General features: G+C 42.3%; 1 protein-coding gene across 1 annotated transcript in view; it reads right to left on the bottom strand.

Moving 5' to 3' along the window:
* EIF2AK4 (eukaryotic translation initiation factor 2 alpha kinase 4) overlaps positions 1-21,169 on the bottom strand; it is a 49,263-nt gene extending 28,094 nt beyond the window's left edge. Inside the window, exons 1-11 of the mRNA XM_075282871.1 lie at positions 20,926-21,169; positions 15,796-15,899; positions 13,969-14,071; positions 12,789-12,962; positions 11,684-11,764; positions 11,293-11,441; positions 10,355-10,467; positions 10,088-10,245; positions 7,834-8,369; positions 7,544-7,653; positions 6,182-6,339 (exon numbers count right to left, since the gene is read on the bottom strand). Of these exons, the coding sequence (XP_075138972.1) occupies positions 6,182-6,339; positions 7,544-7,653; positions 7,834-8,369; positions 10,088-10,245; positions 10,355-10,467; positions 11,293-11,441; positions 11,684-11,764; positions 12,789-12,962; positions 13,969-14,071; positions 15,796-15,899; positions 20,926-21,126 (1,887 nt within the window). The 5' untranslated portion in view covers positions 21,127-21,169. The remainder of the gene's footprint in view (positions 1-6,181; positions 6,340-7,543; positions 7,654-7,833; positions 8,370-10,087; positions 10,246-10,354; positions 10,468-11,292; positions 11,442-11,683; positions 11,765-12,788; positions 12,963-13,968; positions 14,072-15,795; positions 15,900-20,925) is intronic.
* Positions 21,170-26,946: the final 5,777 nt, after the last annotated feature.

Here is a 26,946-nt window from a genome sequence, read left to right as displayed (position 1 = left end):
AGACATTTCATTTTTTTTTCACTAATACATTCATTTAGACCTAAAATTAACACATTCACAAAGGGTTAAAGGAGAAAATGCATCTGACAGTTTATTGTGCAATTTCTCCCGTGCACAGAAATACCCCACATGTGGGTGTAAACTGATTTTTGGGCACACGGCAGTGCATGGAAGGGAAGGAGCGACACTGGGTGTTTGAACAGCAGATTTTGCTGGAATAATTTTCAGCGCCATGCCTTATTTGCAGAGACCCTAGAGTACCAAAACAATGGAAACCCCCCAAAAGTGACCCCATTTTAGAATCCAGACCCCTCACAGAATTAATCAAGTGGTATAGTCAGCATTTAGACCCTACAGTTGTTTCACAGATTTTACTAACATTGGGATGTGTAAATGAAAAATTACTAAAATGTCACTTTATCTCCAAAGTTTTCATTTTCACAAGGGGTTAAAGGAGTAAAAGCCCCCCAAAGTTTGTTAAACAATTTCTCCTGAACACGGCAATACCCCATATGTGGCTATAATCTGCTGTATGGGAACATGGCGGGGCTCAGAATGGAAGGAGCGCTATTTGGCTTTTGGATGGCAGATTTTGCTGGAATTATTTTTAGGTGCCATGTCGCATTAGCAGAGCCCCTAGAGTACCAATACAGTGGAAACCCCCTAAAAGTGACCCCATTTGGGAAACTACACCCCCCACAGAACATATTAAAGGGTAGAGTGAGCATTTTGACCCTACAGCTGTTTCACAGATTTTATTAACATTGGGCCATGAAAATGAAAAATTACTTTTTTTCCAACAAACTGTCAATTTAGCCCCAAATTTTTAATTTTCACAAGAGGATAAAGGAGAAAAAGCTCCCTAAAGTTCGTTACACAATTTCTCCTGAACACAGAAATGCCCCATATGGGGTCATAATCTGCTGTATGGGAACATGGCGGGGCTCAGAATGGAAAGAGGGCTATTTGGCTTTTGGAGGGCAGATTTTGCTGGAATATTTTTCAGGTCCCATGTCGCATTTGCAGAGCCCCTAAAGTACCAATACAGTGGAAACCCCCTATAAGTGACCCCATTTTGGAAACTACACCCCTCATAGAATTTATCTAGGGGTAGAGTGAGTATTTTGGCCTCACAGGTGTTTCACAGATTTTATTAACATTGGGACGTGAAAATGAAAAATTACTTTTTTTCCCAATAAATCGTCCATTTAGCGCCATAGTTTTAATTTTGCAAATAGTTTAAGAATTAAAAGCCCCCACAGTTTCTTACACAATTTCTTCTGAACACGGCAATACCCCATATGTGGCCAAAATCTGCTGTATGGGTACATGGTGGGGCTCAGAATGGAAAGAGCGCTATTTGGATTTTGGAGGGCATATGTTGCTGTAATAGTTTTCAGGGGCCATGTCGCATTTGCAGAGCCCCTAAAGTATCAATACAATGGAAACCCCTCAAAAGTGACCCCATTTTAGAAACTACACCTGTCAAGGAATGTATCAAGGGGTATTGTCATTTTGAGCCTAAAATGCTTCCCAAAAATTAATGTACAAAATGAAAATTGAAATTTTAAAAAATATGCCATTTCGGTGCCCAATACGTTGCACCCACTTTGTGTTGTCAGAGACCTGCACTCCTAAAACTAATAAGGGGCCATCCCGGGGGTCAAAAAATTATATATGTGGGTGTAAACTGCTGCTTGGGCACACAGCAGGGCTCAGAAGGGAAGGACCACTGTGCGTTTTAGCTTTTGGGGTACAGATTTAGAGGGACTTTCTGGGCACCATGTTTTTGCAGAGCCCTGGAGGTGCCAGTAAACTGGAATTCACCAAGAAGTGACCCCATTTTGTAGGGGCAATTTTAGGGTCTCTGCAAATGTGACATGGTGTCCAAAAACGAAGAATCTAAATCTGCACTCCAAAAGCACATATTGCTCCTTCACATCTGCACCCTGCTGTGTACCCAAATGGCGGTGTATGCCCACATGTATGACACTGGTGTACCCCGGATAACGTACTTAATACCATATGTGGGTAGAAATGGCTGTTTGAGCACAGCTGGGCACAGAAGGGAAGGAGCGCTATTTTGGTTTTTGGAGCACATTTTGGTTTTTGGACGTCATGCCACTTTTGCAAAGCCCCTGAATTGCCAATAAAGTGGAATCCGCAGACATGTCACCCTATTTTGGACACTACCCCACTGATGGGATTTATCAAGTGGTGTAGCGAGAATTTTTAACCCTTGAGTGTTGCATTTATTTAGTTTCCAGAAATGAAATCGCAACTGATAGAGAAGTTAAAAATGAAAATTTTACAGATTTGCCATTTCAGTGTGCAACATGTTGTGCCCGACTTATGTCAGCAGAGACACTCCAAAAACTGTTTAGCGAGTATCCTGGGCACAACAGCTTTTAGAGCGTTCATCTCTGATACAAGTCGGGCACAACATATTACGCACTGAAATGACGGATTCCTGGAAAAATGGTCATTTTCACTTCTCACAATCAGCTTCGTATTCATTTATGGATAATAAGTTATAGCAACACTTGGGGGTTAAAAATACTCTCTGTACCCCTGGATAAATCCTTCAGGGGTGTAGTTTCCAAAATAAGGTCACATATCTGGGGATTCCACTTTACTGGCGCTTCAGCTCTGGAAAAGTGTCATGGCATCCAAAAACCAAACCGTCTGTGCTCCAAAAACCAAATGACCCTTCTTCCCTTCTGTGTCCGGCTGTGCGCTAATATCAGTTTATACCCACATATGACATTACGTCCGTTATCCCGGGTACACCAGTGTCATACATGTGTCATACATGTGTCATAAACTGCAGTTTGGGCGCACAGCAGGGCGCAGAAGGGAAGGAGCGCGATGAGGCTTTTGGAGTACAGATTCAGATGTTTGGTATCTGGGCGCCATGTCATGTTTGTAGAGCCTGTAAGGTACCAGAAAAGTGGATTCCCCAAAGGAGTGACCCCATTTTGAAAACTGCACCCCTCAAAGAATTTATCAGGGGGTGTAGTGAGTATTAGTATCCCGGACGTGACTGCACAGCGGATGGCGAAGAGAGAATATATAAGCTGTGCGGAGGAAATTGCAGACACCAAATTCCCTACTATGTCCCCGTAGCTCCTATGATTGGGGGAGTCACTCTGGGGGTCACTTCTGGTGTCTGTTCCCTCATAAGGTGTAAATCTGGGGTGTCTGCTGATATCCGCTTGCACAGCTTATATATTCCCTTCCTGACGCAGCCAGTTGTGTTCAAATAATTTGGCGATTTTTGCGGACTTTTGTCTTCACATTGTGAGATGCTATATTTTCTTTATTTTTCTGGTGACGCGGCCATATAAGGGCTTGTTGTTTGCGGGATAAGATGCATTTTGTAATGACACCGTTTTTGGTTGTCTACATCTTATTGAATACATTTTATTAACCCTTTTTTGCTGGATTTAGAGAAAAAAAAAAAAAAAAAAAAAAAAAAATCAATCCTGGCATTGAGTTTTACTTTTTTAATTTTACACCATGCAGCGTACAGTATAAGTAACATGTTCCCTTTATTCTGCGGGTCGGTACGGTTACGGCGATACCTCATTTATATTATTTTTTTATGTGTTACTAGTTCTGCAGAGGAAAAACACATTTGGGGACATAAATCAATGTTTTTTGCATCGCATCTTCTAAGAGGCGTAACATTTTTATTTTTCGGTTGACAGTGTTGGTTGAGGGCTTATTTTTTGCGGGACAACCTGCGCTTTTTATTGGTACTGTTGTCGGATGCATATGACTTTTTGATCACTTTTTATAGCATATTTTGTATGGTGAGATGGCGAAAAATCATTACTTCCGGCGAGTTTTTTCCGTTTTTTGTTTCCGGCGTTCGCCGTGTACATTAAATATTATTTCAGTTTTATTGTACAGATTGTTACGGACGCGACAATGCCAAATATGCATTGTTTTTATTACTTTTTAGTTCTTTTTTTTTATATAATTCATTTTCTATAGAGAAAGGGATTTTTGGGCTTTATTACTTTATTAATTTTTTTCATACACTTCATTTTATTTTTTTTTTCATTTTTTTTTACTTTTTCATGTGTCCATTTAGGACACTTCAATCAGCAATACTTTGCTGATATAGAATGCCATGTGAGACACAGCATGCAGGTGTCCCACATGGCATTCCGTAGCAGGATGTCAGGCTGTGTAGACGCACAGCCTGACATCAGAAGGTCCTGGCAGGATCACCAGGTATGTGGGGGCTCCGGGCAGTCTGGGGTCACTGGCCAGACCCCAGACTACCTTTTACTGCTATCGGCACCCTCCGATCTCGCCGCGGGGGGTGCCGATCAGATTCAATTGTCGGCGGATGCCTTTCGATCGCGCCGTGATGTTTCACGGCGCGATCGAAAGGGTTAAAACGTCCAGTCGGACTCAGTTCCGACTGGACGTTATTGAGGAAGGGGTTAGGTGTTAGTAACACCTAACCCCCGTCCTCCCCGCACCCATCCCCCCGCGAAATAGGTACCTAAAGACAGGACGTAACAATAGTCCGGTCTTTAGGTACCTGGACCGCAGGCCGTAAATTTACGTACGGTGGTCCTTAACCGGTTAATAGAAGTGATGGAGATAGTAGACCATCACTGGCAACCCTAATGAAATCATACATGGGCAACCAGTATCCCCATTCATTTGGGTGTACAAGATACCCCTGTCTCCATGACCAGCTATAGGAAGTAACAGATGCAGTGAAATAACCCAAAGTAACTCATTTAACCCCTTCCCGCCGGTGGCATTTTTTGATTTTCGTTTTTCATTTTTGACTCCCCTCCTTCTAAACCCCATAACTTTTTTATTTCTCCGCTCCCAGAGCCATATGAGGTCTTAATTTTTGCGGGACAAATTTTTCTTGATGATGCTACCATTAATTATTCTACATAATGTACTGGGAAGCAGGAAAAAAAATTCAGAATGGGGTGGATTTGAAGAAAAAATGCATTTCTGCGACTTTCTTACGGGCTTTGGTTTTACGGCGTTCACTGTGCAGCCAAAATGACATGTCCCCTGTATTCTGTGTTTCGGTACGGTTCCGGGGATACCAAATTTATATGGTTTTATTTACATTTTGACCCCTAAAAAAAATTCCAAAACTGTGTTAAACATTTTTTTTTTTTTTTTTAAAAGTCGCCATATTCCGATGGCCGTAACTTTTTTATACGTGTACGGGGATGCATAGGGCGTCTTTTTTTGCGGGGCCGGGTGTACTTTTTAGTTCTACCATTTTCGGGAAATGTTATTGCTTTGATCACTTTTTATTCAAATTTTTATCAGAATCAAAACAGTGATAAAACGGCGGTTTGGCACTTTTGACTATTTTTCCCGCTACGGCGTTTACCGAACAGGAAAAATATTTTTATAGATTTGTAGAGCGGGCGATTTCGGACGCGGGGATACCTAACATATATAGGTTTCACAGTTTTTAACTACTTTTATATTTGTTCTAGGGAAAGGGGGGTGATTTGAACTTTTAATACTTTTTATATTTTTTTATATTTTTTTTTTTTGCATTTATTAGACCCCCTAGGGGTGTTGAACCCCAGGGGGTCTGATCACTAATGCAATGCATTACAATGCTAATGCATTGCAATGAATTGCAAAAAATTATCATCTCTTTTGCAGGCTGCATAGACCAGCCTGCAAAAGAGAGAATTTGCAGACCGGCTGGGAGCCTTTACCAAGGCTCCCGGCTGTCATGGCAACATGACGTCGGCCCTGGAGCATGCTCCAGGAGCCGGCGATCCCGGCCAAAATGGCGGCGCCCATGCGCCGCCGGGAAAATGGCGCCTCCGGCGCCTTTGACCGCAGCGCCGGAGGGGTTAATGCCTCCGATCGGTCCGGGGACCGATCGGAGGCATTAGAGCCGGTTGTCTACTGCTTAAAGCAGTAGACACCCGGCGGCTATGGCAGCCGCCCGGCTCCCGGGCGGTCGCCATAGTTACAGACCCGACATGCGCCGTACTATTACGGCACATGTCGGGAAGGGGTTAATATCACTTTTAGTTTTTGGAACAAAGAATAGTCAAGAACAATCGGACAATGGACAGATCTTTTTTTTTGGGTCAAATCAAAGAAATACCCCAAAGTATATAGTTTCACTTTAACGGTACACAACCTTAAACAGGCATATTACCTTAATAACTGCTCCAAATGCGCCTCTCCCGAGCATCTGTAATTCTTCAAACTCGCTGTAGTAGCGAGAAAGCTGCCTTTGTGATTCTGTATGGAATGCGGCATTGGATATGGAAGTGCTGGGTATCTCAGTCTCTGTGCAATCCACACCTGTGTAATCTGGAGGAAATAAATGCAGCAGGTTCATTACTCCAGAACTAAAATCTGTGTAATCTGGAAAAAGAAGCATGTTCACTGCTCCAGAACTACAGTCCAGGTCAATCCTATGCAGAGAAACAAATAGGGGAAATTTATGGAAGAAATTTATCATAAGCTGGGGAGGGCATTACACTTTTTTCTGCAACTCGCACAAGAAGTGAGCGGGGGTTAGTAAATGAGCACAGAATGAACACTGCTGAAATTACTTATTATAAAATACCGTACAACTGAAGATTTTTAGCATGGCAGGCCCAAACAGGCTTCTAATTTGTTTCTAAATTACCAGGCGTGAGCCTTTTAGTTTAGGGGACCTTTCAGGAACACTGGAATATGACTTCGTAAATCAATCTCTAGATCTATAGCCTCATTTACAAGGTGAGCCATCTGTAACTATTGCAAACATAGATCGATAAGTATTTGTTTGCGTATTTTTACATGGAGCAATAGTCAGTATGTGCAGACAAAATCATTTGCACCCTCAGTTGAAATTATTGATGGCAGCACATCCCCTGTTCTACGAGGATATGTGATGCCGCCAGACAATTTTTAAGCTGCATAAAAGAGGAAAATATGACAAACAAATGAGCATTCACTCGTCTGTCATTTGATTTGTGAACACTTATGCTTGGTTCACATCTGTCCGAATAGGGACCCCCCAAACAGAATACAACTGCTGTGCACTGAAAGCACATGGACCCCATAGACTATAATGCGGTCCATGTGCTTGCCACCAGATCTCCGCAGGGATCATGCGGACATGAAAGTAGTTCACCATCTACTTTCCTGTCTGCATACTTCATGCAGGCAGCGCGCGGCAAGCTCACGGACCCCATTATAGTCTATGGGGTCCGTGTGCTTTCACTGGCATACAGTTTGCAGCTGCGTTTAGTATTCCATTCGGGGGGGGGGGGGGGACGGAATACGAATGCTGATGTGAATGAGGCCTTACAGTACATAGGGCAACGATTCATGGAAATGAACGATCATCTAGGCAATCCTTGACCTATGGAAAACGGCATTAAAGAAAATCTATACTATGACACTTTGGAAGTGGAATTTCGAAGTACTTTTATTTAAAAGTTTCAATATTCTTGAGATGCAAAAATAAAATATCAATAGTTAACAAATGAATAAAAATAAATCTGCACATTTCCAAATTCCTCACCATCTTGGCTTTCTTCACTTATGGAACATTTTTGTGGAGGAGGATTGATGAAGCTGTGCCCCAGTAACTGCTGAGTACTCCAGCGCTCCTTGTCTTCTAAGCACACACAACTAGTCAGAAAGAGAGGAAAGAAAAGATCAAGATTCAATAAACCTGAGGGAAGTATCACATAAAAGCGCAGGAGTTTGTACCAAACCACAAGCGCGTGCATTTGCTGCTGTAACTGCAGCTATGAGATGTAAGCCAGGTGTCTATGTTCTATTGCCCCTGTAAATTTGTTCCCCACTCACTTTTTCAAAAAGTCCTGAAAATCTGCAGGCAGGCCACTGGGTACTTTGACGGGATATTCTTTGGTTACTTTCCCCTGACTTAGTGACAGCAGCAAGAGGCCAAGCTTCCATATATCTCCTTTCTTGCCAGTTTTGCTTGGCAGAGGATCTTCACTGAAGCGGACCTTCGTTTGTTCAAAAACATCCTCTCTGCAGATATCGGCAAGTCGCTTGGAAAGGCTATAGTCTGTAAGTTTGAGTGTCCCATCACAGGTCACCAGTACACTAGAGGCACATAACACTTTGTGTACCACTGAATTGCTATGTAAATAATCCAGGGCAGAGAGGAGTTGCGTTGTATAGCGTCTAAGCTGATCCACTGGAACGGAAACTTCCTGCTCGAGGAAGGAGGAAAGCTTAGAGCCATTCACGTGTTCAGCTACGATTCCGACAGAAATGGAATCTTCATTCTCTTTGACTCGCATAGCGAGATAATGCACAATATTCGGATGACTGAGTTTGGCGAGGGAATTAAACTCTGTTTCCGTACCTTGAACCTATTAGAAAAGGAAAAAAAAAAATATTACTATGACTAATAACAATGGATACAACTGAAAATCTGTCAGGAATTATCAGATGAACCTGCAAAATTTATTCCAGGATTAGGATATTAAGCTCAATTTCTTAGCCCAGTGACCTCACGTCCATGGTCACAGGGCCATACTGCAGCTCAGCATGAACGGGGTTGTGCCACAATAGTAAGCGCAGCACTGTGCTAGGTATGTAGGGACGAAGGCAGAGCAATCAATATAGTGCTGGAATACCCCTTTAAGAGTTTACATTTCCTAGACACGGCACACATACAGTCACCTACACACTACAAAAGTACATCAAAGAAAAAGGACAAACTAGAATGTGGTTTAAAATGTAGCTTTCTTTAGTAAAATATCCCACAAAGATACAAGAACAGCTCCCACAAGAGAAGATATGCACACTTACATGTTTCGTGCTGATCTAACCTCAGTCATAGCAGTGCCACAAGTCACTAGTTGGTCCAAGAAATACAAGGAAAGTGCATTTTGTAGGTACAGATATTGTTTTGTCTTTGGTACGTGTCAAATGGAATGGCATGACAAGACTTAAAAAGGACCTTTCATGTCCTCGGCACAGGCAGTTTTATATACCACTAGAAAGCAGACAGTGCGGTGAATTCAACGCACTGTCGGCTTTCCTATTATATGCCCGGGGGAAGAGATATCAGTGCAATTACCGATATCTCTTTACAGTCAGAAGGGCGTTTCTGACAGTCTAGGTGGGAACGCCCCCCTTGACAGTAGTGTCCGTAGTGCTAAACTGTCAAAGGATGCGTTCCTCACCGCTCACCCATGACACTACTGTCAGGAGGGGCGTTCCCAGCTAGACTGTCAGGAATGTCCTTCCGACAGTGAAGAGATATTGGCAATTGCACTGATATCTCTTGTCCCGGGGCACACAATGGGAAAGCCCACAGTGCGCTGAATTCAGCACACTGTCGGCTTTCCAGCGGTATACAAAACCACATGTGCCCGAGGACATGAAAGGTCCTCTTTAAAGGGGCTCTATCAGCAAAACTTTGTTGTATGAGCCCCACATATGCATGAATAGTCTTTAAAAAGGCTATTCTGGCACCGCTAATCTTATTTTAAACCCCGCTCCCATTTTAAAATAAAACATAGATGTAAATCAGACCTTTGCATGCACACTGGGCGATCGTGCATGATCTGACGTAATCTTCGGTCCCGCCTTCCTCTTCTTTCAGCGACGTCCTCCTGTCCTGGCTCTTCTCTGCCTTCATCTTCTGTTCTTCCGGCAGGTTGCATTCAAATACCGAGCGTGCGCAGTAGTGCTCCCTCCAGAGCGCTACTGCGCCATTTTTGTTGTAGTTTTAAGTATCTCTTAGAACTACGTGAGCATGCGCAGTACACTCACGAACGTCTTCACTCCGGAAGAACAGAAGATGAAGGCAGAGAAGAGCCTGGACAGGAGGACGTCGCTGGAAGAAGAGGAAGGCGGGACTGAAGATGACGTTGATGTTGCACGACCGCCCCCTGTACATGCAAAGGTATGATTTACATATAGGTTTTTATAGTTTTATTTTAAAAACGGTGGGGGGGTTTAAGATAAGATTAGCGGTGCCTGAATAGCCTTTTTAAAGGCTATTCACGCATATCTGGGGCTCATACAGCATAATTTTGCTGATAGAGCCCCTTTAATAATAAGGTAATGACCCACTTACCAGTTTTTTACACTTGTCCACTTTTTCTCTTTCTGGGTTAGTAAGAAATTTGCCCATCTTCTTTTGCCACTGTAGAACCCATTCATAAATCACAACAAAATGTCCAGAGGCCATTTCTAAGCCATTATAAATGGATTTGCCCAGGAGATCATCCTTTCCTGTATGTAATTTAGAGTGTGCAAATATAAGTACAGTAGTAAGCAACACCGGTCCTTACATTTACTATATAGAATAGAAGACAGTTTGCAGAGAGTCATTTTAACTCACCTAAGCACTTGCCCCGATGTACAACTAAGTGACCGCTACAACCGATGTCATATGTCTGCACTTCATAATTCAAAGCACTGTCATCGCTACATACAGAATACTGTCGATCACGTCTATATATACAAAAACAAAAAAACATAATTACAGCCTTATACCTGGTATTGTTTTATATTATTACAATGAGCTACATGTATAGACTACTTAAAAGGGATATAGAATGTGCAATATCATTTACAGGTAGTACATTACAGCAGGAAGCGGAGAAGATTGATAAGAAAAGTTCCAATATACCTTGACATTAATTTAAAGGGGTTGTCCAGCCCTAAATAGATTTTTCGTATTGATGACCTATCCCCATGCAGTTTTTGCCACCTAGAGACTATTAGAATAGATTTGTGTGGGGTCTGGGTGTTGATTTGAGGCAGGAAAATCCTTTTAAGTCCTTCCTCATTCTGAACTTAGGAGTCCAGTGGGCGGTTCTATTTGGTGGAGGACAACCATCTCTAAGCACATACATGCAGTCTGGCAATTTCAGATTAAAAAGTCCAGTATGCGGTTCTAAAGAAAAAAAAAAATCTAAACCTCCATTTACCAGACAGCTCCCTTCCTTCACCAATACAATCCGTACCCAGAGAGTGAATGCAGAACAATTATGTCTAACATAGAAGTCTATGGGGAGATGGCTGCTGAAGGGGAAGAGAGAGAAACTGATAATAGAATGAGTAGGGAGGAGAGATGAAAGCATTTCTTTTAACATGCATCAAAGTTTCTTGTTTTTATTTATGAAAAAAAAAAAAAAGTTTTATTATTGGGCTATCATTCACATATAAAATTTTACGCTACTTCCAACTTGTTCAGTATAAAATTTTGAAAAAAAAAAATCAAAAAAACAGTAAACTGGAGAACAAAGCATGTTTTAAAGAAGGTAAAAAGTTTACTTGGATCGGCCAACAGAGGTAGTGCGAGTCCTGTTACTTCCTCCAGTATCACCAGGCCCTCCATTAGTAGTTGGTATCCTAGTCCCTGCATTATTAACACCCTTGGCTGAATTTTCCTGACAAGTCTGGTTGGCACTTTCAAGTCGTTCCTGGAACATAAAAAAGTACTTCAATTAATTCTTCTAATTTGTAGTACTGAAAAAGCATATATTAGATATAGAAGTATATGGACAGGCCAGCTATATAAGGGCGTTTGGAGAAAGCAACCCCAGCATTTACCCCTGTAGTCGGATGACAGCTCAATGGGCTGCAGGGAACATATCGAAATTAGACTTCTATGTAGTTTCCCTGTTTATCTACAGGCAATTTGTTACGTAGAAGCCAAGTTTACCTGCTTTTCGATTTCTTTCCTTCGTTTCTCCTCCTTTTTCTCTTCTTCCCTCCTTCTGATTTCATCAAGGATTTCACGCCTCTGTCAGGAAAATAAATAAATAAAAATCATAGAAAAAAGTAAAACGTTTTAGTATTTTTTTTATATATTAACACTTGCATTGTCGGTTTGCTCAATGTGGCTGGAAAGCTTCAGGTACATACATCAAATGTAATTATAGGCCCACATTTACCCAAAGGAGGTAAAGAGTGTCCTTTGGCCTCAGTACAACTAGTATAGATGGTACAGCATTTTCTTCCTGCTGTATTATAGAACAGTCTGCTGCAATATTCCATACAGAGGCATGCTGTAAGTAAAACGGAAGCCAAGTGATACATTTCATGGGAGCCTATAGGCAACGTATGGCACTGTATTCTTATGCACTCATTGGGAAATGTTTCCAACATATAGCTTTGATGCACAGTGTAAACACAAGCCGAGGGCTACATGGAAATTGTGTAATCTTTGGCCATAAGACTTGTGTTGCTGGAGCCACCCTGCCTTCATAACAGGTAATGAAAGTGTATGAGCTTGGGTTGCAAATTAAAGCAACACATATTGCGACCATAGTATTATAGTAACTTGTGAGGTACAATACTACCATGTTTACTTTCATTACATGCAATGAAGGAAACATGACACTAACACAACACATGTGATGCAGTGCTGTTACGGTCATGATATCATGTCCATATCCAAAAACCACTTTTAAAGGGTTTAGGGGTCCAGTGGGCAATGTTACTCAGTAATGAACAGAAATCTCTGTACACTAACTAACAGGAGCGGCTGTCACTAGGAAGAGCCTCCCACAGGATCCCTGAATGAGGAGAGATTCAGATCAATGAAATACTGAAGTTATATTGAATCTCTTTACTTCTGCTCTAGACCATGGTACCTGCGGATTAGAATGCATTATTTAATACAACAGGTCCACTTTAATGGCTTAGCAATACCATCAGGAGAACACAAACTGGTTGCACAAGGGGATCCTCTATCCTGTGATGCAAGAGTCCGGCAAGGCTAGGAAGGGTTGCCCAAGAAAAACGCATTACTTTAACTTGCTTACCGTCTGTTCCTCTCGTCTTTTTTGCTCTTGAAGTTTTTTTTCTTCTTCCAAAGCGATTTTCTCCTGCTGTCTCTGTAGGTTCTTTAACATCTCCTCATGAAATGATTTGGTAGGCGGGTGGTTATGTTCAGTTAGGAAAGCCTGCACATGGTCCGCAAGCTGATAAATCATCACCTGAACAGAGGACAAGAACAGGTCGACTGTGAGTGAGCACAAGATAAGATCAGATGGATGTTATACTGTAATAAAAAGGCAGGCGAGTCTATATTAAGAATTCATTGCAAGCTGGTCATACACACTGGATGAATGAATGACAGCAAGCCGAAATCTAGAAAACCATGAGGAATTGATACAGAAAGTATATTGGAAAATTGTATATCTTTTTATTGTACATTTGTTTGTCAATATTGGTCTGTAAGTGGCCAACCCCTTTAATATGTGTAACCATTAGGAAACATGTTTTTGTGCTCCAGTACAGGAATTCCCTACTTTATTACTATGAGAATACTTCTAATTTAGACAGAGCTGCAGCTGTCTTTTCAAGCTTTCTACAAAATCGATATTGATATTTGCAAACGTCCCCTCCAGGACTGCACTTTTTCCCAACTGTATATCACTCACCACTCCTATGAAACAGGTGGATAAACTTAGTACAGACAGGATAAATCTCAGCATCGATAATCTTGTAACCACATCAGCCCCTGCATCTTGTATAGTATATCTCTGTTGAGATTTATTCAGCACTTGTCCTTTTATCCACTGACTACAAAACAGACGGTAAGTGAACCACAACACAAAAAAAAAAAAAAAAAAAAAAAAAAAATCAGGGTTACATTTCCCCCAGTGCTGCAGCCTTGGCCGGGACATTTATATGGTTATGGCTTTGAGGATCAGCTTTCCTCAGATGTCTCCATTGTGGGCAGATCAATAGTAATTGTCTTTTGGTTATTGATGTGGGTATTTCTTTGGAGCCATACAATGCCCCTATAAAAAGGATGAACCATAACAACAGAACAGGAAGAGTCAAGAGACAGGAAAGCTGAAAAGTTTGACAATTTCAGACAGTAAGTTAGAGTAGAAAAATAAATAGGTAGTAAAAAAGTGATTCCTAAATAATTCAGCCTACCTGTCAATAAATTCCCAGGTGCAGACAAACACATGAAGGTGACCCTTCTCTTACCTCTCCACAAAGTGTTTTGGCAAGTTCCTCCAAGCTGCATGTCAAGGAATTCACATTTTCATTCGATAAACCCTTCACATTTGTCAGCTTTATTTCAGGTACGCTGTAACATAATAAAACAGATTTTTAGCTATAATTTAACATGAAGTCTCCAACTTTCTTGCAAACCTTGTGACAGCAGAAAAAACTATGACATACTTAATCCGGGAACAAACCTAGAAGTAGAATTTTGGTCATAGACAACCCATAGACAGCATTTTCAAAAAACAAGTTTCCTAGGTGTTAAACACCTATAACCTATACCAGGTTATAGATAGGCCATCAATATCTGATCGGTGGAGATCTGACATCCAGGATCTCCATCCACCCACAGACCAGTGGCTCTAGCAAGTAACGTCACTAGGCCTCTTTGAAACCTGGTTGAGCTGCAAAACCAAGTACAGCCCCTACATAAAAGTATACCGAAGTACTAGGTACCCCACAGAGGCTGCAGCGCTCACATAGACACTGATCACTGGGTGCTTTGGGAGCTGGCTCCCCACCAAGGCATCCAAAGGACTGATCATCAATATTGCTATCCTGGAAACCCCATTTAATATTAATTATATTGGAAACTATGGGGAAGCTCTGCAGTACCAAAACTCACCACTACAAGTCACACGGCAAGTGAGCAGCACGACTTATAGCCTGTAAACATATCCAGAAGCCGCGTTGTCCCTAAATGGCTGATCTGCAGGTGTCCCAGGTGTCTAGCAGACCTAAATTTGATGATCTATACTAAGGTTAGGCCGCCAATATAAAAAAAAGTGATTAGCCCCTTTAAGGATCGCCTGCTTGAGGTTCCTTAAAGCAGCTACATGCAGTATTCAGCTAGCTGCCTGAGAGACTGTTGGGTGACAAGTGGTCAGGATTCCTAGAGACTGAGTAGAACCTTAGAGAGAAGACAAACAGTTTTCACTGACTTTGTCTGCTCCGTTTTCACATCTGCAGCTGCTCAGTGAGTGAGTTGTACAATATTAAGGCAGGACCGCTGCCTCTATTGGTCCTAGAACTAATGTGATCATACAGAGGTTGGTTTTAGGAGGCTGCTGGGTCAAAAGAAAACCTAGAAAAGCCAAAACAGCGACAACTGTCACCGCCACAGCACAGATTATTCCTGTAACTAAAAGTATATTGGAAACACTGGGGCAGATCTACTATTACTAAAGTTTAGACAGTGCAAACAGACTAGACTACATAAAAGTAGAAAAATCCCTGTAAATCGCTGTAACACTAGATGATCGCTAAACAAAATCTAGCAACCTTTCAAACTATAAACCTACAAACTCTAAATAGGTCTGGAAAATATACAGAAACCTGCAGTGCTAATAAAAATGCTACAAAAATGTCACTAGCCCAACAAATAAAATTATTCCCGGGAGGGTGGAATTTTTTGCTGCAAAATCCTACACAAAAATTCTGCCTCCCAACTTCAAAAATAGACAAAATTAAAAAAAAAAAAATCGGCTAGTAGACAAAAGGAGTTTCCTGTTCTATTTTTGGGGAATTCCACCCCAACCCCCCACTGAAGTGAACGGAAGCAGAAAATCCTTCTGATGCTAGTAGGAAGATCTCAATAGTGGATTTTGAATGGGGCGGGGGTCCTGCTGTAAAGTTCGCCATATGAACTTGCCCTCAAAGTAAAAGCGAGATAAAAATGGCTATGAGGAGTCTGGTACTGAAAGCACAAAATACTTTGGGTCTGAACTAGTTAAAGGGGACGTCCTAGGCCGAAACCCCCATTGATCAACCATTACATGGAAATGTAGGTTCATACAGAATACTCACACATCAGGGTACAGCAGCGGACATTTCACCCATAGGTCCAGCTGGACGTGAAACTCATTCCCTTGAGGGCGTAATGAGAGGGTAACTTCTGGCGGCTGCTTGACCTGCGCAAAACAACGAAAAGTTATACACATTATATATTATACAAAAAGATATATACACATCATATAATCAGATTAGATCTAGTGCACATGGATAAAAGAGGATTGGGGAGCCAAAATCTGGGACATGAGGGTCCTGTGTGCAAATAGCAAAATAGCTCCAAATTACAGTTAAAGGGGTTGTGCAGGACCTCAAAAACATGGCGGCTTTCTTCTTCTCAGAAAGAGACATCATGACCATTGGCAAAGCTTCATCTCCATCCCATTAAAATGAATAGGACTGAGCTGAAGCATGGCCATGTGACCAACAAGCATGGTGTCAATTCCTGAGAAGAAGAAAGAAGCCATTATTTTTTAAAGTCCTGCACAACCCTTTAACAACAAATGACCGTATAACGTATATGGAAGGAGTATAAAGACCCCCATCCACAGGCAAGGGAAAAAAAGAATGAGCATCTCGTGGAACAAACGGCTCCCAGAAAAACGAACTGACTGGCTCCCATTGATTTCAATGGGAGCCATCTTTTTGGTCAGGATTTTGAGGCGGATACGGCCTCAAATTCCTCACCAAAATACCCTGTGTGAACTCAGCCTTATACACGGAACTGCCAGAGATTTCAGCTACGGCAAGCAAAAGCTAAATCCATATTTGCGGATTTTCGGCGTATTAAAGGCATCATTGTAGCTGAAGTCATTCAATTGCAAATGCACAAGGACCAATATAGTGAACGTGGCTGAGGTGTCAGGGCACACCATGTGTGGCGCTATTTTTGGAAGAAAACAAGACATTGATTTGTAATCCTATACAACCCCCATTGAGACGAGTAACTCTGCAAACCTGCAGGACATATAGAGAGGTGCGGCTTAAGTGCCTAATTCAGGGTGTTAAATCGTGTCATTCCCAGGTTTACAGCCTATTACACTGACATGACTCCATAATTATGAATGACTACATGATTATTCTGCTATGAATGTCACCTTCACTTCCTTAGAATGGTTGCAAAATATATCAGTGTGGTGTAAGGCTCTGTTTAGGGCTCGTTCACATCTGCGCCCGGGGTCTCCGCTTTCAGGTTTCCGTTTCCTGCTCGAAACTGGCAGGAGATGGAAACCTGCCGGCATTTTTCAAATCCATTCAAATGAATGAGTTTGAAAAGTGTGCGGCTGTGAGTGTTTTGAGCTCTCTGCGGCAAAACTTTTTTTTTTTTTTAAACGGACTCAGAGTCCGGTTTAAAAAAACGGTTTGCTGCGGAGAGCTCAAAACGCTCACGGCCAGACCCGGTCTGACAGGTTTCAGTCTTCTGCATGCAGAAGATGGAAACGCAGAACGGAGACCGGACGCTGGTTTGAATCCAGCGTAACTGTAACAGTAGTTTCACTTTCTGTTGCTTTGGTCCTCCAACGGACCAGAACAATGGACAGGTAAAGTCATTGTGAACAGAGAATCGGCAGAGGAAAAAGACCTGAACTGAGGACTAGTGTTAGTATGTTCCAGGCTACCCTGCAATGTAAAGCTGTACACCTCAGCTAGTGATATTAGGAGATTGTACACAGATATACAGTGACACCCCTCCACAATACCAACTCTTAGAGAAGACCCCCTCCTTACCAAAACCACATAAGATAAGATAAGATAAGATAATCCTTTAATAGTCCCACCTTGGGGAAATTTCAGCATGTTACAGCAGCATAGTAATACAGATACAGGATAATACAGAGTAATATGTTACAGACGTAGACACAGATAAGCTGAGAAGAGAAGATATACTAGGAGTCCATGGCAGCTAAGGAAAAACAGAAGAGAAAGAGGAAGACCTCATGGTCATCCTCATAATCATTAGTTCTCTGTGCGGAGTGCTATTCTCTATTCGCAGACAAGTTCAAGCAAGACGCTTCTTTTTTCCACATCCTGCTACGATCTCTACCTTCCATTCAAAACAATGGGAAGCAGATACCAAGAGGAATCTTCCCCGGATTCAGGGGCGGAATACGCCCCCAAAATCCGCTTCAAATTCCTGCATGTGAACACAGCCCAACCATGCCATGAAAAACTCTCCACAATGCCTGTAAATATTTCCCACAGAAAAAAAGGGAAGTTCAGACAATTTACACATTGCTAGCATGTGCGTCCAATTTATCCATCCTCACCTATGGATAGTGACACCCGGAATAACATCCCATACACAAGTGTTAGTGTATGTTCACACAGAGTTTTGTACAGGCAGATTCCACCTCAATAAACCCCTGACTCTGCCAATCATTGCAGCAGGAGTCAGTATTATTTTGTATGGCTACAAGAAAAAAAAAAAAAAAAAAAAAAAATCACCCTGAACTATCTACAGGTAGAGTCCTCAAACTCTCATATAAATGAATGGAAGGCAGGAAAAACTCAGACTACATCCCCACACCACAGAAATGCAGCGGTTTTGATTGTCCTGGAGAAAAATGCTGGGCTTTATGGTACCAGCAAAATTAATGAGGTTCTGTTTACGTAATTTCATCCACAATTTGGAGAAAGGGCATTAAAAAGCCGTGTGGTTTTTTTTCTTAAATAAATAAACAAACAAAACACGTTTATTTTTGGAATTGCAAACATTTTTCATATATATTTACCGGTATTTAAAAAATAAAAAGAATCAATGCTCTGTGAAAGAAAAACGCACATTTTTCCCCACAATGGTTTTAAGCTTCATTTTTCAACATGAGAAAAACAAATTACTTCAACACTATTTGCCACAAAAAAAAAAAACTTTAGGCTGCGATCACTCAGAGTTTTTTGGTCAGTAGGGCTAGTTCACAAAGGGAAAAAGAGGCTGATTTTGACAGCGGATTTCGCTTCAAAATCCTCCCCTTTACAATAGTGGTCTATGTAGACTGCTAGCTTTTTTTTCTGCTAGCAGAAAAAGTGACATGACCTTTCTTCAGGAGTTTTCCGCCTGAAGAAAGCAATAGAAGTAAATGGGAGGTGAAAAATGCACGTTTTTTTGCCCATTCACTTTACAGGAGGGGAAAAGCCTGGTGTTTTTTGAAGCTTTTTTTTTTTTTTTTTTTTTTTTTACAAAAAAACGCTCCAAAAAAAAAAAAAAAAAAAAGCTCCAAAAAGCTTGGCAAGGCCCAAAAAAATGCTTCCTAATTAGGAAGCGTTTTTTTTTCCGGTGCCAAAATAAGCCACACATAATTTATGTGTGAACTAAGCCTAATTTGGTCAGGAAAAATCCACTCAGGAAAATTCCTGAGGCGTTTTTTGAAGCATTTTTTTTTTTTTCTTATTTGGTCAGGAATCTGCCTCAAAATCCTCCTCACCATACAGTCCTATGTAACCTGCTTTTTTTTCCCGCTAGCAGAAACTCCAGCAGAAAAAAGCAAGTTACATAGGACTGTATGGTGAGGTGTTTTATGCAGGAGGATTTTGAGGCAGATTCCTAACCAAATTCCTGACCAAAAAACTCGGTGGAAACGCAGCTTTTTTTTTGTTGCAGATTTTGTTGCGTTTTTTTGAACCAAAGGCAAGAACAGCTGAAAAAAGAATGAAAAATATATAGGAAGCTCTAACACTTCTCCCTTCTGCTTAATCCATTCCTGGATTTGGCTCAGAAAACTGCAGCAAAATCTGCAACAAAAAAAGCTGCGTTTCTGTAAAGTGGGGCTTCAGCTTTAGGGTATGTTCACACAGAGTTATTTGGCAGCGCATTTTGACACGGAACCCGCCTCAAAATCCGCTGCCAAAACTGGTTCCCATTGATTTCAATAGGAGCCACTCGCTTTTTTTCCCCCCACAAGCTAGTAGCGGAACAAAGAAGCAAGATGCCCCATCTTGCCACAGATTCCTTAGCCGATTCAGCTGTGGATCCCGATCACTCAACCCTACCACCATGTGAACATACCCTTACATTACTGCTGAAATCTGCTTCAAAATCCTGAAGATTGCCAGACTTAAAAACTCTGTGTGAACATACCTTAGGACTTGCATATGCACACAAATTATCAAACAAATTGCAGCATTATCCTAAGTATTATCCCTAGACAAAGTAACTTTAAGGGAGCCTTCACATGGAGTAAACGCGTGTGTATTTTTGCAAAATACACGTGTAAAAATAAGACTCCCATTGACTTCAATGATATTTTTTACGCGTGTAAAAATATGCCTTTAAAATGTCATTGAATTCAATGGGAGTCTTATTTTTACATGTGTATTTTGCAAAAATACACGCGCGTTTACTCCGTGTGAAGTCTCCCTAAGGCCGGTTGCAGGCGACCGTGGCTGTAGCCAGTGTGCTAGCCGCTAGCCTCAATAGCACCCTATCCCATTCTTTTCTATGGGCCTGTACACACAACCATGATTTTCACAGTCCTGTGTTTGGGCCAACAGTCCGGACCACAAAATATAGAGCCGGTCCTATTCCTGTCCTATATTTCGGCCATGCGTTTATGACGCCTATTCATGAAATGAAAGGGACCGCGGAAGCTTTTAATTCACGGCAGGTCGGTTGGGTCATCAACAACCGACCTTAGGCCCCATGTAATGAGCTGCAGCGAAAAAGCGGATCATGGTTTTTACCGCAGTGCTTTTCAATGATACCTGTAGGGAAAGCGCCAATAGTTCATAGATATAATTGTCATACGCAATTTCCAAAAACGCAATGGTTTGTAAATCACAGCATTTGGGGTCTTAGATTACGATTTTAAAAGGACACCACAACATTAAGAGCTTGTGCCATGGTATAATAGACTGTATCATATAGTGTGAACCAAGCCTTAAAGAACATGCTGCAAATGTTATTCTAACCAATCAGCTGGAGTCTCTCAATTTACAACATGCACGTGAGAATGAGAGCTGCAATCTGATAGGCTGCCATGAAGAATTGCACCACTTATGTCTTGTACTAGTTTTACCCCCACATGGTGCAGATATCAGCAGGACCTGCCCCTGACAGGGGTAAATAAGTTTTCTCTGCAGCCCCTTCTCCCACGTGTCACAGTGCACACGCCTCAGGGCTGTCCGGGCAGACACCTGGCCACCTCTCACTACCTTCCAGGCAGAAGTTTTCCGCAGATCAGTAAAGTCCTCCCCATAGATGGCCTCCAGGACCTGCAGCTCGTTCTCCTGCCTGTGCGAGTGAGTTTCAGCGGGGTCTGCCTGCAGGGGGCGCCACTGATCTCCAGGAGCGGGCAGGCTCCCCGTAGAGGCGAGGTCAGCGGGAAGTCCGGCATTTCCCCGGCTGCCTGCCATGCTACACCGGACACATCGCGCTTCTCATCCCACCGACAGCTCAGCACAGCGGCCAACCCATAACAACCCGCAGAGGGCACGGCCCACAAGTTCATGGCCTCAATTCCGCCATGTTTGTTTTGGGTAGTAGCACTTGCAGTGGATGACGTGTGTCTGGTATTAGACGAGTGAAGCCGCATCCGCCATATTTGTAATTGGAATAGATTTAAAGTGAACGTACACCTTAAATATTACACGAGGGATAAGACCAGTTGTTTATTGTAATTGGTAACATGTTACTTGTCTGCAGTGTGATAATTGTGCAAATATACCAGGTTACATGAGTCAATAAGTAATATGCAATATTGCATATTACTTATGGATTAATACGTTCCAAGCCAGAGAAATGGCAGGACCGTGCGTGTAACCTGCTATCTTGGGCAACAAGAGTTCGGGTCAGTGATTTATACACATTCACTTGCTCTTTTGATATTGGCATCACAAGATATATATTATACCGTGTGTGGACTATATGAGGTGGCTGTGCTGTTTCCCTTTCCCCTCATTGCATCGGATTTACATGAGTCAATGCCTAGCGCATTGTTGGGATGTATCGTACTAACACCAGGTTCACACTAGGGGACTCGAAAAACGCAAACGCCATCTGGACCCCATAGACACATTTCTTGACTTTTTTGCAACTTGAATTCACAGTCAGGATCGCATTGTGACTCCATTCACTAACATGAAGGAGTCGCAAGGCGGCCTGGCAATCTTCGGTCACAGCAGGAGTCACAGACAAAATCTTGGTGTAGTCCTAGCCTTCTAGGACCTGTTCACACAGTATTCACTGGGTGCACTGGAATTAGAGTATTATTCCAGGCACTGTCTGTTTCTGGGTCTGTACACTGTACTAGTTCCTGTGGCCACGGTTGCTGATGTCAGCTGGTTGATGATGGTGCTTAAATAGATCTGATATTGGCAAAAAGGCTAAGGCCCCAATGCAATGGCGTACCTAGGAATGGTGGGGCCTCGTGGTGAACTTTTGATATGGCCCCCCTGACCAACGCCAAAGAGTGGCCCCTGTACACAGTATTATAATAATAAATAATAATAAATTTTATTTATATAGCGCCAACATATTGCCCCATAGTGGCCCCTGAACACAGTATTATGCCCCATAGTGGCCCTGCACACAGTGTTATGCCCCATAGTGGCCCTGCACACAGTATTATGCCCCATAGTGTCCCCTGCACACAGTATTATGCCCCATAGTGTCCCCTGCACACAGTATTATGTCCCATAGTGGCCCTGCACACAGTGTTATGCCCCATAGTGGCCCTGCACACAGTGTTATGCCCCATAGTGGCCCTGCACACAGTATTATGCCCCATAGTGGCCCCTGCACACAGTATTATGTCCCATAGTGGCCCTGCACACAGTATTATGCCCCATAGTGGCCCTGCACACAGTATTATGTCCCATAGTGGCCCTGCACACAGTATTATGCCCCATAGTGTCCCCTGCACACAGTATTATGCCCCATAGTGTCCCCTGCACACAGTATTATGTCCCATAGTGGCCCTGCACACAGTATTATGCCCCATAGTGTCCCCTGCATACAGTATTATGTCCCACTGTGGACACCCATGAACAATTATTATACTCTGGGGTCTTTTCAGACCCCAGAGTATAATAATCGAAGACCCAAAGGAGGATACAAACATAAAAAACACTGTAACTTACCTATCCCCAGCTCCACTGCAGTACTGCAGTCCTTAGTGGTGTCGGCCATCTTTGATGATGTTCGGACGTCACATGACCCGGGACGCAGGCCCAAGTCATGTGACGTCAGGGACGTCACACAACTAGGCCCGAAGCCTGTCTGGAGCGTGGAGAGGTAAGAAACAATATTTTTTATGTTCCCTTACCTCTCCCGGACCTCCGATCATTATACTCAGAGGGGTCTGAAAAGACCCCCGAGTATAATAATAGTGTTTGTGGGGCCTGTAGCATCACTTACCGATCCCGGCCCGTGCCAGGATTGATAAGTAAATAGGGCCCGTTCCAGCCGGTAACAGCCTATTAAGAAAAAAAAAACGCGGCTGTCGTTGGGCCCCTAATATCCCCTGTGGCTGCTGCTACCCCGCTAGTTACGCCACTGGCCCCATGTCGTGAAATGCCGCTAAAAAAATGGGGGGGGGGGTTTCACAACTTTTATCACAAAGTTTTTTCTGTTTTTCCCTCTGCGTTTTTTCTTCCCCTATTTAATCCATTTGGAAAATGTGCACAATTCCGCAACTAAAATTAATATGTAGAAGTCAGAAGTGGCTTGGAAAGAAAAGGAAAATATATAGAAGGCCCTTATACAGTTCCCTTGTGTTAAATCCACTTCTGACTTTGGTTCAAACCACCTGCAACAAAAAAATGCTGCATTTCCGTAATGTGGGACTTTAGTGTCAGAACTGTGGTCAGGCTTATTGAAATGCAGGAAGAAGAAAACAGGCTGTATTTTTTTTTTATTTTTTTTTTATGTAGATTGTGAGCCCCACAAAAAGACACATTGTCACTCTTTTTACTCTTCACCAGCCCATGGACTGGGACTCCAGGACTACACATTAAACCCAGATTGTAGTGTGATCTGATATATATTGATAAGATGGTGGCACCTCCCTCCTGACCAGTGATTGGAAAGTAGAAAGATAACATGACATACTCAGTTCGGAATCTTTATCCTTTAAAACTTTATTCGTGATTTGTAATTTTTAATAAACAAACTAAAAAATGTGGAAAAAACAATGATTTTTTTTTACCCATCTGAACATGTAAAGCCCTTTGACTTTGACATCATTAGCACCACTTTGAGATCAGTAGTAGAAACAAGGTAACAATACTGCAAATGTATATCTAAGCTACAGGTCTTATAGAGGAACCATGAATATATAGGAACATGTACAGGTAATAGTGCTGCAAGTATGTATGAATTATCTACACCATGGTGGGTGAATCCCTAGTGACAAGACTGGGCCATAGAAACAGATGAGAACATTAGATAAAATCTCACATCATCACATTGCTACACTGAACTAAACAGGACCTATCCCCTCTCCTGATACTGCCCATAACATAATATTTAGGCAATTACTCTTCCGTGAAATAAACTGACAACTGGGTGTTACTCTACACAGTCTGACACTGTTCAATAAAGGATCGCAGTATAAGGATGAAACTTATTGACAAGCACAAAGGTAACACTCAATAGTCTACTCACTCATATATTTCCAAGAGGAATGACAGAGTAGCACTGCCAAGCAGAGTCCCAAGAACAGGGCTCCAGAATGGCCATTACCTGAGAAATATGGCTACTCACTAGAACAAACATGTCAGGAGAGGTGACGGATTCTCTTTAAGGCCGGGCCCCACTTGCAGACTTTCTGTGGAAAAAACGTGATTTGTTTCCGACACGGTTTTTCCGGCAGCGCTTTATCACTGTTGCTATTATGTGGGGCCTTAGCCTTAAGAAGTTATCCATTTTTTCAAAATGAATGATCTATTCTTAAAGGGGTTGTGCCATTAAATACACTTATCTACTATCCACAGGATAGGGGATAAGTGTCTGATCATTGGAGGCGTACCTCCAGGTCGCCCTACGATCAGGAGAATGGGGACCGTCACTCCATTCACTACTACGGTGCTGCCAGGGATGTAATCTCCAGCAGCACCCACAGCCCCATAGGAGTGAATGGCGCGCTGGTCATGCAAGTGCACTAGTACTCCATTCCCAAGGAGACTTTCACTCCTAATTCCTGGAGGACCTGACGGTCAAAACCCTAGAGATTGGACACTTATCTTCTGTCCTGTGCGTAGGAAATAAGTGCTCTTAATGGCACAACCCCTTTAAGGTAGAATATCAATTTTAGATTGGTGTCCGGACCCTTGCAGATCAGCTGTTTCCCGGAGTCTTCAGCTTATGCCTTTGTTTACACTCAACTCTATAGAACACTGCTGCAGTACAGACAACTACCACTAGTAAAAGTGCAGTGAGTATGCGGAGTAGTGCCTGGCATGTAAAGAATGCTGTGCACTCCAGGAAACAGCTCATCTGCAGGGGTTCCTGAAAGGTAACTACTGCCGATCTATAACTGATGGCTTATTATAATGATAGGCCTTCAATTTTAAAAAGTGGATAACCCCTTTAAGCAAGTTCAGTTATCTTTCGCCAGGCATATATTTTTGTATGTTTGCAAGCTGCAACTAGTAAAGTCATATAAAAGCTGCAGAAATAAATGTTAGCTGATGGTGTACAGTCTGGTCATGACACAATTCAAGTAATGCAGAGCCGTCTACAATGAATCCGGAGGAGCCTTATGGAGCCTATCTCCTCTCAAAACTTGCAGATGTATACAAGATCACGTCCTCTTCCCACCTCATTTCCCATTTAAGGCTGAGACCCTACGTTGCAAAAAATCTCATTTGTGGCCTCACTCTAAGGGGGCATTCACACTGAGTAATTTGGTGCTGATTTTGACATGATAATTTGCGTCAGAATCTGCGTGGAATTATAGCCTCCCATTGATTTCAATGGATTCTGCGCGGAAAATGGAACTCATTGAAGTCAATGGGAGGCTTTATTTCTGCGTGAATTCTGACGCGAGTTAAAGTGTCAGAATCAGCGCCAAATTACTCCACGTGAATGCCCCCTTAAAGGGTTTAGGAAGCTGAGATATGGGGAGTTGTTTGACAGCTGTTGGACAGCTGATAAACACAAAATAATTTCTTTCATTAAAGGGAACCTGTCATACTGAGCTGGGTGTCTGATCTGCGGGCAGTATATTATAGAGCAGGATGAGCGGAGCAGATTGATATGTACTTTTATGGGAAAAGATTCCATATACGTTTAAAGTATTTTTCATAGCATTTTTTATGGCAATTTTTATTTTGTTACACTTAGGGGTTTTTGGCATTGTTTACGTACCATGAAGAAGTCAATTGGAAAAACCTCAGGAAAAAAACACCATACTAAAAGCATGCATGGCTCACTCCGTTCACCTTTAAGGGAGTCATGGAAACACACATGGAAGTATGGGACCTCCAGTTTGGAGATAGGTGGGAAGGCCAGAGGCGAGGTGGGAGAGGACCCCTTCCTCGACTGCTTTAACTGTGATATGTGAGCAGTGAGATACTAAAGGGGTTTGGAGGTTTTGGGGCATTTTAATATTGATGATCTATCCTTAAGGTCAACTGTTCTCAGCAGTGTCTGGCGCCTCTGGAAATCTACCATAGGCAGAGGTGGACCCCGACCAATGTGATACTGCTGACCCATCGTAAGAAACTGAGCTACAACAGGGCAATGTGACCAGTCAAGATGTTACTGAAATGAGAAGTGAAAGTATGCTCAGACCTATCTTAAGGTTATCAATATCATAGTTATGAGAAATCCCTTTAAGCCGTAGTGTTTGAGTGAAAACAGGCTTTCAATGACTTGCATTAAGGGGTAACTAACAAATGTCCACCTAATGTTGCTCTGGCTCTGAAAAGGATGTGGTCATGATTGTTTGACCTCCAGATCTTATAGATGATGAAGCTGGCAGGACAGTTTCTTCTGATGGAATAAATGGGTAGATCTTATCCAAACCAGTCCACTACACACAAGGGCATGACAATGGACTGTGACCTTGTAACTATCTTATGTGTAACGGGGACTCCGACTCTTCCCTGACAGATAATGTTGGTAGAAGGAAGGATCTTCTGGCTGATAAAAAGCCACCATAGATGTTTCACAGCAACTTGCCCTCCTCTTCCCATTGAAAACACATGCCCACTCAACTGACCCTAGCATGT

This window comes from Leptodactylus fuscus, chromosome 7 (assembly GCF_031893055.1).
Source record: "Leptodactylus fuscus isolate aLepFus1 chromosome 7, aLepFus1.hap2, whole genome shotgun sequence".
In the NCBI taxonomy this organism is placed as follows: Eukaryota; Metazoa; Chordata; class Amphibia; order Anura; family Leptodactylidae; genus Leptodactylus; species Leptodactylus fuscus.
The sequence above is the reverse complement of the archived record's forward strand: the minus strand, read 5'-3'. Positions and strand labels throughout refer to the sequence as shown.